Here is a 13,805-nt window from a genome sequence, read left to right as displayed (position 1 = left end):
ACTAAAAATACAGAAATTAGCAGGGCATGGTGGTACCTGCCTGTAATCCCAGCTACTCAGGAGGCTGAGGCAGGGGAATCGCTTGAACCCCGGAGGCGGAGGTTGCAGTGAGCTGACATTCATGCCATTGCACCCCAGCCTGGGTAACAAGAGTGGAACTCCATTCAGTAAAAGAATAAAGAAGACTATTATATTATAAAATAAGGCTTTGTGGTCCTGAAACAAGGTCTTTCTGCCCATGCTGTCTCTTCCTATTCTTTGTGCTGGTGTCTGCCGTTGTAAAGGGTCACACACAGACTCTCTCCCACTCTCCGTGCTGGTACAGTGCTGGGTAGAGGAAGATTTTTCTTCCTTCATGATGATGCTACCCAGTGTGCTGACTGTGTTGTTGCAGGGTCTGATGTTCTGGAAACAGAAGGGCTAAGCCTGGGCGTGTGCCAGACACGTTGCTGCTGCCTGGTGCCGTGTCAGACTCACCTTGCTCCAAAGAACACACCTCATTCCTCCTGTCCCTTTTAACCTGCATTGTCAAGGCTCTGTGGGTTGATAGAGCACAAACCTGGGAACCAGAAAGCAGCCCCTCACTACCTGGCTGCACTCCCAAAGTGGTTTTCACTTGATTCAGATCATTATTTTATTTCCTGTCTCTGAAGGGCCATGTGGAATGGCAAGAGCCAGCTTCATTGCTGCACGCCTGCTCTGGCAGCGGCTCTCCTTGTTCCCTGCACATGCAACTCTGGAGTTAGTTTTCCACCTTTTCCTCCTTTCCCTCCCCACCGTGACTTACCTGCTTTCTCTGAAACTCTGTTTTGTCCTATTATTATTATTTTTTTTTGAGACTGAGTTTCGCTCTTGTTACCCAGGCTGGAGTGCAATGGCGCGATCTCGGCTTACCGCAACCTCCGCCTCCTGGGTTGAGGCAATTCTTGTGTCTCAGCCCCCCGAGTAGCTGGGATTACAGGCACGCGCCACCACGCCCAGCTATTTTTTTGTATTTTTAGTAGAGACGGGGTTTTACCTTGTTGACCAGGATGGTCTCGATCTCTCGACCTCGTGATCCACCCGCCTCGGCCTCCCAAAGTGCTGGGATTACAGGCTTGAGCCACCGCGCCCGGCCTGTTTTGTCCTATTATTAATGAAAGCCTCACCAAAAAGGGCAGTGTAAAATAGTACTGCCTGTCGGGTGGATCTGACTAATGGCAAACACATTACTGAAGGAAATACGGTGCAGTGAAAGCTTGAATCATTTGCCAGCTTCCTGTAAAAAAAAAAAAACAACCATCTGCCAGATGGTTGAGTTGCTCCTAGTGAATCCCTGATTCATTAACAAGGGGCTCACTGGTAGTCAAGGTCCAGAAGTCATTTAAAAGGCAAATTGCACCTCTACTGTGAACTTGAAAAAGCAAAAGGCTATCACTGCCAAAAGCCATGATTGAAAAGACCAGAGATAATGCCCAAATTGAGCCACCACTATAATGTGACAAAAGAATATGTCCCACCTTGCCTGGCCAGCTGGCTCAGGTAACTCTCCAGGTCACTCACACCGTGGCTGGTGAAGTAACTGTGATACTGGAAAACAGTGACGACTTCCAAGGACAGGCTGGTGGAAAGCAGAGGCTCAGCCCGGTCCAGAATTTGGGACACCAGAGTTCGAAACACTATTTGGAAGGGAAAGACACAGAAGCTTTAAATATGTGACCATTCATTCGTTCAACGTTTTATTTATTTATTTAGGAGTCTCGCTCTGTTGCCCACACTGGAGTGCAGAGGTGTGATCTCAGCTCACTGCCAACCTCTGCTTCCCAGGTTCAAGAAAATTCTCCTGTCTTAGCCTCCCAAGTAGCTCAGACTACAGGTACATGCTGCCAGGCCTGGCTAACACCCCAGGCTGGTCTTGAACTGCTGAGCTCAGGCAATTTGCCCACCTCTGCCTCCCAAAGTGCTAGGATTACAGGCGTGAACCACTGCTCACAGCTATTCTTATTTTTTTTAGAGATAGGGTATCACTTTGTTGCCCAGGTTGGTCTCAAACTCCTGGGCTCAAGCAGTCCTCCTGCTCAGCCTCCCAAGTAGATGGAATTGCAGGCGTGAGCCATCACACCTGGCTCAATAAGCTGTTTATCTTTTACTGTGGTTGAAGATAGAGTGGAGCTGGTGAGTAAGCAGCTAGATGGTTTCTGCCCATGTGCACACCTGTGTAACTGCCATTTACATCAAGATACGGAGAGGGCCCGCACTCCATAAGGTTTTCCTGTGCCCCTTCCCTTACATATATTATATATAATGAATAAATATTATATATGTGTGTGTAGGAGAGAGAAGAAGGAGGAGGAAGAGAAAAGTGAGAGAGGAAAAGAGAAGAAAGGAAGGAAAGAACGAAGGAAAAATTAAGGGAAGAGAAAGGACAGGAGGGGCACAAATAGGCACCTCACAGTCTGACTTCTCTCAACATAAATCAGTTTTGCCTGTTCTTGAACTTCATGTAAATGGAGTTATATAGTATGTACTTTTGGTGTCTTGTTCTTTTATACAACAAAGCATCGGTGAGATTCATCTTGCTGGCCCAGGGCGGGTGCAGTAGCTTACAACTGTAATCCCAGCACTTTGGGAGGCCGAGGCAGGTGGATCACTCTTAGGTCAGGAGTTCGAGACCAGACTGGCCAACATGGTGAAACCCTGTTTCTACAAAAAGTACAAAAATTAGCTGGGCATGGTGGCTCGTGCCTGTAATCCCAGCTACTCGGGGGCTGAGACACGAGGATCACTTGAACCTGAAGGGAGAAGGCTGACGTGAGCTGAAATCATGCCACTGCACTCCAGCCTGGGCAACAGAGTGAGACTCCACCTCAGAAAAAAAAAAAAAAAGAAATTGCTGGCCCAGTGCAGTGGCTCATGCCTATAATCCTGGCACTCTGGGGGGCCAAAGTGGGACAATTGCTTGAGTCCAAGGGTTCAAAACCAGCCTGGGCAAGTGGGTAAAACCCCGTCTCTACTAAAAGTACCAAAATTAGCCAGGCGTGTTGGCATCTGCCTATAGTCCCAGTACAAAGGGACTAAGGGGGAGAATCTCCTGAGCCGAGGATGTCGCGGCTGAAGTGAGCTGTTATCACACTACTTTATTCCCCCTGGGGACAGAGATGGTCTCTATTTTTTTAATCGTGGTGTGATACTTGATGCTATGAGTATACTACAATTTCTCCATTCTCTTGCGGGCATTGACGTTGTCCAATGAACCCTCTTATAAATGTCCTTCCTTGTGAACATAGCACTTCTTTGTCTTTAATTATTTAGGAGTGAATTTGCCGGATCCAAGAGGGGGGTATATTGAGCTTTAGTAGAAACTGCCGAACGGTGTTTCCAAAGTGATTGCTGCATCTGATGCTGTCATACTGGTGACGTTGTAATGAGAGAAGTATACTCTGGAAAGAACAATCCATGAAAATGTAGTAGCTTTATTATGACTGAGATGGAGTCTCACTCTGTCACCTCGGCTGGAGGGCAGTGGTGCGCTCTCCGCCACCGCAGCCTCTGCCTCCTGGGTTCAAGCGCCTCTCCTGCTGGTCTCCCAGGTAGCTAGGGTTACAGGCATGCACCATCATGCCTGGCTAATTTTTGTATTTTTAGTAGACATGGAGTTGTGCCATGTTAGCCACGCTGGTCTCCAACTCCTGACCTCAGGTGAATCCACCTGCCTTGGCCTCCCAAAGTGCTGGGATTAACTGATGTGAGCCACTGCGCCAGGCCAAAATGTAGTAAATGTCACTGCTGATGTTCTGAATTAAAACACGTTCAACATCTTTCTTTTCTTAAGTCTGAGTAGACAGTGTTTTCCCTGGACAGTACAATTCTGTTTTCAGGGCTGGCCTTTTGTGTGCTTCCCATCTGCAGGCAAATGGTAGAGGACCCCTGCACCCCCACCCCAGCGCCCACTCTCACCGAAAGACAGGAATTCTCTTTCTACTGCTGCCTCATACCTGGGTCTGCAAGTCCTGGATACTGTTTGTTGACAGTTCTGGCAAAGCTGGCCTCCAGCTGCTTAGTCACTCTGTCCGCTGAGCTGTGGTACACACCAATGGGGCTGCAGCACTTGGTCCAGAATGACAGCAGAGACGGCTTTTTGTGAAACTCTGGTATGGCTGCAAGAGAAGAGCAACCATCATCTCACGACACGTTTGAAATGAAGCAGAGGGAGACGTGTTGGGGAAAGGGTGTGTGTGTGTGTTCTTTGGAAACCTTTCTTTCTCCCCATAATACTACATAAAATGTAGTAGTTTATTATTATTATTATTATTGAGATGACATCACACTCTGTGACCTTCAGTGGAGTGGGGTAGCACGATCTCGGCTCACTGCAAGCGCCGCCTCCCAGGTTCAAGCGATTCTCCTGTCTCAGTCTCCCAAGTAGTTGGGATTACAGGAATGTGCTACCACGCCTGGCTAATTTTTGTATTTCAGTAGAGACGGAGTATCGCCGTGTTGGCCAGGCTGGTCTCCAACTCCTGACCTCAGGTGATCCACCTGCCTTGGCCTCCCAAAGTGCTGGGATTACCAATTCCTGTGTGGTTGGCAGATGGCCTGAGGGATAAAGAAGTTATGACAAGAAACTCATCCTGCCTGGGGAGCAAAGGAAATGGAGCAAATGCAAGGCTGTTTGCTGTCAGAGTTGGGAAACAGGAGCTCTGCCCTTGGGAGACTTTCCAATCGTGGGGTTTCCTGTAACTCCATGCAGAAATCATAGAGATCAGAGACTCAGACTTCAGGAGAGTTTCCTGAAGGGGATGGGAGGTAGCAGTAGGTGGCTGGAGGACATTTTTACCCTGCCCAGGTCTTCTCTGACTGAAATGACCAAACAGCATGGTGCCAGGTGGTGCAGGAACAATGTTTCACTTGAATGTGTTGCCATCATGAGGAGGGGGCTGGGAGAGGAAAGGACACAAGTCACTGGCGGCCTGAATGTCCTGCCCCTCTTCATGCCCCTCAGAGACCAGCCAAGGTCACCCACTTATAGTGGGAATGGATTTGGGAGGCAGAAGTGTACAGGGAGAAGATAGAGGACGTTTTAAGCTTAATCAGACATTAAGCTTACTGGAAGACCCTATTTCTGCTGAGTATCTGATATGAAAAAAGACATAAACTCTGGTCTCTACAGAAGTGCCCCATCACCAGATCACACAAATTCAAAGGCGTCTTTCCCGTTTCAATTTCTTCCTTTAAAACTCTTAGATTCGGGAGCTCTCCTGGGGGTGTTTGCATCCACATATTTTCACCTTTCCTCAGGAGGGTCTGGTAGCATCTTCCATTTGACAGTCGCTATGGGAGTTGTCTTAGCCAGCCCCAGGGAGCAAGAACAATCCTAGTCATCTGTCCCTGAAGGGAACTGTACCAGCAGAAAGTCTGTGGAACTCTGCCTGTGAAGTGGATGTTGTTTATGCTTCTGTGTCTGACTTCTGGAGGTGGAGGCCCTCTGGGAGAAACTGTGTCTGCTGCTTTGCCTCGGCATGCCCAAATGTGATGCTAATGAGCCCCATCTGTTTGAAGACCTTTCTCAGTCCTATGACCTAAGGATGCTTTTCTGTTTTCCCAACAAAGCAATGAACATGTGTAGGGAGTGGGCGGGGCTAGTGGTGTCATCGTTTACGTGAGTAGCGGTGTAATTGGCAGATGCTCACCTTCCACAACAGAACTGATGTTTCCTGTGTTCTCATCACTGATGGCTGCGAGTTTCTCCATCACCTGGATCTGCCTAGAAAGCTTCTCTAAGAGACTTCTTGCCACAAACGGGGTTTTGCTTGAGAAAACAATTTGCTGGCAAAACAAACACAACCACCGTTTCAATTATGTTGTTTTCAGTAGCGCTTTCTCTGCCCAGCCCCGTCCTTCCTGATTGTGGTGGTGATACCAAGTAAACGCAGGCGGTGTTTCCTTCCAGCTTGATAATGTTCCTCATTCCACTCCAGTTACACGTCTGAGGAAATCAGACATGTTTTTGTCGCGCTGTGTATTTTCACACCTGTATAGATTCTGGAACTTTCTCAGCAGTAGGGCTACGAGGTTACTATAAAGCTGCCTTCCCTTGTATATGTTGTGAATCTTGATATTATCTTTTGAAGCATGAGGGACAGTTTAGGCTGGTGTGTAAGCAGAATAGATCTGTCTTAACCAATGCAGGAATTTTTCACAGCATGGTTTGATGTTTGTGTGTGTGTTCAAGCTGAATATTAAGAGCAGTTTAAATAAGAATGATACTTACAATCAGAGTTGTCTCTTACTATGTGCCCGGCACAGGTCTGAGTCCTGTCTAAGTGTTAGCTCATGTTGCCTCTATTAACTACCCAATGGGATGGCTCCTATTGATATCCCCATTTTACGGATGAGAAAATTGAGGCACAGAGAGGTAAAGTAACCCACCAGAGGTCATGTAAGTTGTAAGTGGGTTCACTTGTGTGTACTTCATAAGCATGAGAAGGCCCCAGAGAGGGAAGAACATAAGTCACCTGCTGCCCAGTGGTTCTGCTCCTTTCTGTGTCTCTCAGAGACATGTTGTGATCACCTGATGGGCGCAGGTGCAGAATGCAGACCTGTACTGCCTTGCTGTATTATCTAAGTATTCGGACTCGAAAACAAATAGGATTTTCAAATGCAAAAGTCTAGTGCAGCAATGATGTTCCAACACCTTTCCTGTGAGTGAATACAATAGCAATGAACTGCTTTATTTTGAGAATAATCGTAGTGATGATTCCTGGAAAATGCGCATCTTTGTCTCTCTGTGATTCTATACCTGCTGAGAAGGGAAGCCCACTCATGAGTCAATGCAAGTGAGAATTAACTTTCTGGTCCTCACTCCTTCAACCTACGCCTATATCCACCTCTTCTGTTTCTGTACCATGGCCCATCCCCACAGAAAGGCTGAGCTGTTGGAATCACGGCCCTGTAACAGGAAGAAACGCCGCACTGGCTGTGTGCAGTGAAAGCATGCCAATCAGTCTGTGCGAGAAAACGGTCACTCCTTCACAGACAAGAATTCTCCGATGTCTCACAAAATAGCTGTTTTTCTCTAAAAGATAAGTAAGTGGTTTGCTCAGTGTCATAGCAGGCTCAGCAAGGACAAAGCGCTGTCTCATTCCAATGGTTAGTGAGTAGAAAACAGTCATACGTAAACAAAAATTCCTGTTTTAATCAGAAAAAACATTGCACCCTCTACCAGATTGATTGTCAGCCCCATGATTTGTGAGAGCTTTGTGGTTTTTGACCTCGAAACTCAACGGAAGAGTTCCACTAAGTGTTGGCTAACCAGGTGGCAGGAGTCGTAACCGTCAGCCAGTCTCGCACAGCAGACAGTTGTCTGAGGCTACTCTGGTGCTCTTCATCTGAGGTGGAGAAGCATATTCTCCTACATCTCAAAACACGTGTGTTACCAAGGAGGCAACACCGCCCCTCTGCTGGGCTCCCGAGGGACCCCTGGCTCCTCACCCTGACTCTTGTCTTCCAATGGGTTCTGTGCTCTTGGGAGTACAGTCCCTCCTCTTTCTGCACCCTTCCTGCCTGGTAATCCCCTTGAAACCTTTTTTTTAAGAGAGGGTCTCACTCTGTCACCCAGGCTGGAGTGCAGTGGCATCATCACAACTCACTGCAACCTCTGCCTCCCAGGCTCAAGTAGTCCTCCCTCCTCTGCCTCCTGAGTAGCTGGGACCACAGGCGGGTGCCGCCCCACCTGGCTAATTTTTGTATCTTTTGTAGAGACAAGGTTTCACTGTACTGATCAGGCTGGTCTCAAATGATCTTCCTGCTTTGTTCTCCCAAAGTGGTGGGACTACAGGCATGAGCCACTGCACCTGGTCTGAAACCATTATATTTGCTTCTGCCCTCTCTTCCTGTTCCACATATATCCGAGCAAGCTGGGAGAAGAACGATACTAGAAGACAAGTGACCAGGCAAGGAGAAAGGTCTTAAGTAGATGCTTGAGGAGAAACGCTTCAAGACAGCCGACACCCTTCCTCCAACAAAACAATTTCAGAACATTTGCTCCATTGGTGAAACACCTTAAGTGGTAAACAGCTTGACATGAGAAGAAAAAGCAGCTCTGTGCTGTGCCGGATGAGAGCTAAATGGTGACGTCGATGGCCTAGAGAAATATCTCCTACCATTGCTAATAAGAAGTACTTATTCAAGATGCAGGAGACTGTGGTTAGATTCTATAACACTTTCTTTCAGCTATCCGGGTGGTGAAAAGCTGAGTCATCTGACATTCACATTAATATATATTCAGTATCACTGGCTTTCAAATTCCACTGCAGATGGAGCCCCAGCCCCCTTCATCACATGATTCTCATTTACTACCAAATGAGTCTGAAGTGAGAGCTCACCATATTCCACCTGCTACTGTTAAGAACTGGAGAGTCAGGTTTGAAGATGAAAACGCAAGGTTGTAGAGGGATGGGCGTGCCCATCAGAGTTTTTGACTGTTCTCTTATTCCTGAATTCTGATTTCCCTGGCAACGCTAAAAAACGAAAGCACACTTCCTGACATGCAGACCACCTGACCTCTCAAACACAGGTTCGTCGCGGCTCCTACCTGCACGAGCTGGGTGCAGTACTGCAGGTGCCTAACGATGGTGATGTCCAGGCTCTCGTTCCCTGTGGTCAGTGGGAGAGGACTTCCTGCCACACTGGTCCCAACTCCTGTGTCTTCGGTCAGCGCTTCGCTGAGATGGCCCCTGGCTTCTGGGTGAACCGACCTGTAACTATTGAAGGTGGGTAAAACGTTAACTTTGTTTTTTTCTGTGCACAAACCACAGGTCAAGTCAACATGGTTTGCATCAGGCCTCAACAGCACCCACTGAAAACAGTCTTTCACTTGCCTACCTTGAAAAATAGAGACACCTTTCAAAAATTACTTAATTCAGGCTGGTCACCAATTTGCCTCGTGTTAAAAGAGCATGCAAACAAATTGCTTTCAAAGTTCTCTCTCTGCCTCTTAAGCCTAATGAACCACTTATGAAGCAGTTTCACCCGGAAGTCTTTGAAACATCCCTCATTTTGAGTTGGGTGCCCTTTCCTGCTCTGTTGACAGGGTGAGCTGCCAAATTTCCTGGGATTAAACTGTCCTTTATATTTGTGGTTTCCCAAGGGCAATACCATTAAGAAATAATCTGTCAAGGCTTTTTCCTGGCCTCAGATCAGTTGCTACTTCAATAAAAGGAAAAAGGAAAGCTGCCAAGAAGAGAGACATGTTGTTCTACTCAGAACAAAGGTTACAAAGCGTGTTTGAATATTTAGAGGAACAGCTTAGTTCTGCCTCTCATGCTTTGTTTCAACCCCATTGTTGAGCTGTCTGAAGTTATATCTTGATGGGCACCCACATTTTGAAAAATCACTTGCATTGATGATCTAATTTTATTCTTAAAATAACTGTGTACCAGGGAGGCTGAGCATAGTGGTCTTGTTTCACATGATTAGCAGGGATGTTAACAAGAGTGTCCTGGCTCACACAGCTACACAGGGCAGGGCAGAGCTGGGCTCCAGCCTCACACTGTCCCGTGTCTACAATTTAAAAAGATTACGCACCAGAGCTTACAGGCTTTGAATGCTTTATTCTTATTCACATTTGCCTCCAAGGGGGAAACACTGAGCTTGAATCTGGGCAGTCCACACATAGCAGCCAATACATATTTAAAATACACACACACACTCATCCCTAATACTTCTGATGACATACAACAAGATTGATCAAATTAGAAGTATTTAATATCGATGAGGTATAATGTTTATAAAATCTGTGATGTTTTGTTGTTAAAATGTTTCTTATAGCAAGAAGAAAAAAAGTTTAGGTTGATGCCTGACTTTGCTATACCCTGTAACAGCTTTTTTCCCCCCCATATTCTTTCTTTTGGAAAACCTATAACAGCATAAGGTAACAAGTATGTAGAAAAATTTTTGGTTAAGAAGCATTTCACAAATTCCATCAAGCTAAAAAATATGAATGCAGAACAATTTATATATGTATATATATATTTTTGAGACAGACTCTTGCACTGTCACCCAGGCTGAAGTGCAGTGGCGTGATCTTGGCTCACTGCAACCTCCACCTCCCAGGATCAAGCCATTCTCCTGCCTCAGCCTCCTGAGTAGCTGGGACTACAGTGCCTGCCACCATCCCCAGCTAATTTTTCTGTTTATGGTAGAGACAGGGTTTCACCATGTTGGTCAGGCTGGTTTCGAACTCCTGACCTCAAGTGATTCACCCTCTTTGGCTTCCCTAAGTGCTGGGATTACAGGAGTGACCCACCATGTCCGGCCTTATTAGAGAAAGTCTCACTCTGTTGCTGAGGCTGGTGTGCTGTGGTACCATCTCAGCTCATCTTGACCTCCTGGGCTCAAGTAATCCTCCCATCTCAGCCTCCCACGTAGCTGTGACTACAGGTATACACCACCACACCCAGCTAACTTTTGTATTTTCTGTAGAGACAGGATTTAGCCATGTTTCCTGGGTGGTCTCGAACTCCTGAGCTCAAGTAGTCCTTGGCTTGGCTTCCCAAAGTGCTGGGATTACAGGCCTGAGCCACCGTGCCTGGCCAAATGTTGAATTTAAACATTACATCCATTTAATAAGTTTTCTTTGCCATGTCCCCAGTTTGCTTAAGGAGTAAATTCAAGTTCTCATGTTTTTTTTTTCCTGGTTTTATTTTGAACAAGGAAACCCTCTAGGGACAACAGAAACCCAAAACTAACATGTTCTGGAGAGATTTGTGAGGGCTGAAGTCATAGCTTGCTGTAACTTGAAACCCCGTTTATGTCATATTATGCCAAAGGTAAAGATGAGTGGACAAGCCACGCCCACTTTGGGAAAGTGTGTTTTTTTCACAGCAATGGATGGAGGTAGGCATACTTCACTGTGCTTATTTTGCTTTATCTGTAGTTATCAAATTGGACCCCAGGCTCTAGTTCTTAAAATGTGATTAGGCTGCACGAGGACACCTGATGGTGAAGGTAGCAATATTTCGCCTTCATCCGCTGCTTCCAGAGAAGGTCACATTCTCCACTTAGAGAGCTGCAGAGCCAGTGGCAGTCACAGGTCATCCTTTCTCACATTCTAAGACAAATACGCACCATGGGACTTAAAGTTGGCGTTGATGGGTGCATTGATGCCCAATCTCAGGCAAAGACTCACCGGGTTGAAGGAAGCATAAAGGCTTGGGAAAGCGAGGCAAAACAAAACAGAGGCACTGGAAGGAGAGTGCAGGCCAGGGCGGACCAGCCGCATTCGTCATCCAGTCCGAGTTAGTTCTCCGTAACCCTGAACCCTGTCAGACACATGTGAGGGCCGGGCGCGGTGGCTCACACCTGTAATCCCAGCACTTTGGGAGGCCGAGGTGGGTGGATCACCTGAGGTCAAAAGTTCAAGACCAGCCTGGTCAACATGGTGAAACCCCGTCTCTAATAAAAATACAAAAATTAGCTGGGTGTGGTGGTGGGCACCTGTAATCCCAGCCACTTGGAAGGCTGAGGCAGGAGAATCACTTGAACCCGGGAGGTGGAGGTCGTGGTGAGCTGATATCACACCTCTGCACTCCAGCCTGGGTGACAAAGTGAGACTCTGTCTCAAAAAAACAAAAGACCGGTACACATGTATGTGAATACAGACACTCTTGTATAAAACTTCCCTCTTTATTTATAAGGAAGTTACTTTTCTTTAAGCAACCCAAAACAGGTGAATAATGTCGACCCTTTTATTGTACTTGACCATAAAAAGGAACTATAAGCCAACTGGTCACTCATGTAGGGAGTTTTGTCTTCCTGGGAATGTGTACCAGCTCCCCTCTGACAGTAACAAACAACTAGTATATCAGCTGTGACAGGAGAAATACGAGGAGATACTGTCTTCAGACTTACCTGTGTTTCTCAGTCTCAGTGTCTGAAAATACTGAGTCAGCACCTCCGCCAACATTACAAACCTCATCACCATCCTCCTCGTCAAAATCAGAGGTGTTCAGGAAATCAAAGCTTTCTAAAGCACTTTCAACTGTAAGACTTAAACTGGAAGACCTGCTGCGGCTTCCGGCGGGCTTGCACTGAAAAGCAGAAGGCACCAGGAGAGCATCAGCACATCCGGAAGGAGAAGCGGGACGCGGCGCCCAACTGGAGATGCCACACTTTACATTTTTTTCAAGCTTTTATTTTTTGTTAGCATTTAAAAAATGCATGCAAAGTCTTTATATCCAAAAAAAGAGGCAGAACCATGGATAAAATGGCACAATATCTGGGACCGGTTAAAGGAGAATCCAGAGGGAAATCAGTAAGTTGAAGAATCGAAAACAAGATTGGCCATGAGCTGATCAGTGGGGAGGCTGGGGCTGGGTACACTGGGCTCCATCAGAGGGTCTTCTCTACTTCTGTTTGAAATTTTTATAACAAAAGTTAAGAAAAAAAACATGTCAACCACCAAGTCTTGGGAAACAACTGCTATATCCCTCTGCCTAGTGCTCACCCCCAAATAAAATGCAATAAGCAGACAAATTTTAAGTCAGCGGTCAGTGAGTCAACGCTGAATACTGACCAATCTCTAATTCCAAGGGGCGATGTCTTCATGTTCTGTAGCAGGCGCTAGTGATCTAAGGCACCTGCTCTAAAGTACTAACAAAACAAAGCCCAGAAACAGGAAGTGGTTCCAGTTCACCTAGCCCACGCTCCCTAGGTAAGAAGTCCTGCAGTTTTATTTATTTTTTTTTGAGACAAGGTCTTGCTCTGTCACTCAGGCCGGAGTGCCGTGGTGTGATCACAGCTCACTGCAGCCTCAACCTCCCAAGCTTAAGCAGTCATCTCACCTTAGCCTCCCAGGCAGCTGAGACCATGATTTTTTTCTTTTTTTCTTTTTGTAGAGACAGAGTGTCCCTATGTTGACCAGACTGGTCTTGAACGCCTGGGCTCAAGCAGTCCTTGGCCTCCCAAAGTGTTGGGATTACAGGCATGAGCCACCACACTGCTCACAGCATGTAATTTCTCCTGGGAGCACTGAGGGAAGAATGAATGCCTGGGCATGACAAGTGGCAGCCCTGCTTCCTTTGGAGCTCTGCCTCAAAAGGAACAAGTCCCACCACTTCCCTGACCAAGGCCCTGGCATCATGGGAGCAATCTCATTCTCTGGCCCAGAGCATTCTATAATGCTGGCCACATGCAGAAACATTACAAGCAAAACAATGCCAGTTACTTTGGGCACAGAGTTGGAGAGAAGTATTTCCAGATATTCAAGAGGATGCTGGGGTGGGTCGAACGGGACAAATTCTCAAGGGAGAAGCACTAAATGTCCTCCATCCAGTTAGGTGACACTCCTTGCTGATTTCTTAGTGCAAGGTAGGAAGGGCCTTGCAGGGATCTGTCTGTGACACTCAAGATGGCACAAAAGCACATGGGAAACGTCTGTCGGGCTTTTAAATCACAGTTGTCTCATTCACCCTCAGTGATCTCCATCCAAGAGGCAGCACCATTTAGTTTCTGATCGTCAAGATGTTTAGCATCCTAGGAATGTGAAGGAGGAAAAAAAGAGAAAGCATTGTCCAGCTGATGCTTAAATTCTGGCTGGATACAAAGCAGTCTCAGGGGAGAGAGGGAGTCCGTCTGGACTTAACCCACTTCAGGGTGTTTTTTCCTAAGCAAGCTGTCCGCACAATCATCTTTTACAGTATGGATGTGTTTAAACATTGGTCACGACAAAGAAAGGGGCAGTTGAGGATTTTAGTAGCAGGACAATTTTGGAACAGCAGCAGAGTGAAATAATGCTCCGGAAAGAAGTCTCTGATCACCAGTTTTTA

At 46.6% G+C, this 13,805-nt stretch overlaps 1 protein-coding gene across 11 annotated transcripts in view; it reads right to left on the bottom strand.

The window, feature by feature from the left end:
• The window catches only part of RIPOR2 (RHO family interacting cell polarization regulator 2), a 235,789-nt gene that overhangs the window by 14,899 nt on the left and 207,085 nt on the right, over positions 1 to 13,805 (bottom strand). For 6 of the 11 annotated variants that reach the window (XM_054254767.2, XM_078368180.1, XM_035294745.3 and 3 more), the window contains 5 exons: positions 11,890 to 12,068; positions 8,573 to 8,741; positions 5,670 to 5,805; positions 3,975 to 4,136; positions 1,500 to 1,658 (listed from right to left, as the gene is read on the bottom strand). In XM_054254767.2, coding sequence (XP_054110742.1) covers positions 1,500 to 1,658; positions 3,975 to 4,136; positions 5,670 to 5,805; positions 8,573 to 8,741; positions 11,890 to 12,068 — 805 coding nt within the window. Of the gene's footprint in view, positions 1 to 1,499; positions 1,659 to 3,974; positions 4,137 to 5,669; positions 5,806 to 8,572; positions 8,742 to 11,889; positions 12,069 to 12,136; positions 13,513 to 13,805 lie in introns of those variants that run through there. The other 5 variants (XM_054254768.2, XM_035294753.3, XM_078368182.1 and 2 more) reach the window with 2 other exon arrangements.

The sequence above is a fragment of the Callithrix jacchus genome, chromosome 4, assembly GCF_049354715.1.
Source record: "Callithrix jacchus isolate 240 chromosome 4, calJac240_pri, whole genome shotgun sequence".
NCBI lineage: Eukaryota > Metazoa > Chordata > Mammalia > Primates > Cebidae > Callithrix > Callithrix jacchus.
The sequence above is the reverse complement of the archived record's forward strand: the minus strand, read 5'-3'. Positions and strand labels throughout refer to the sequence as shown.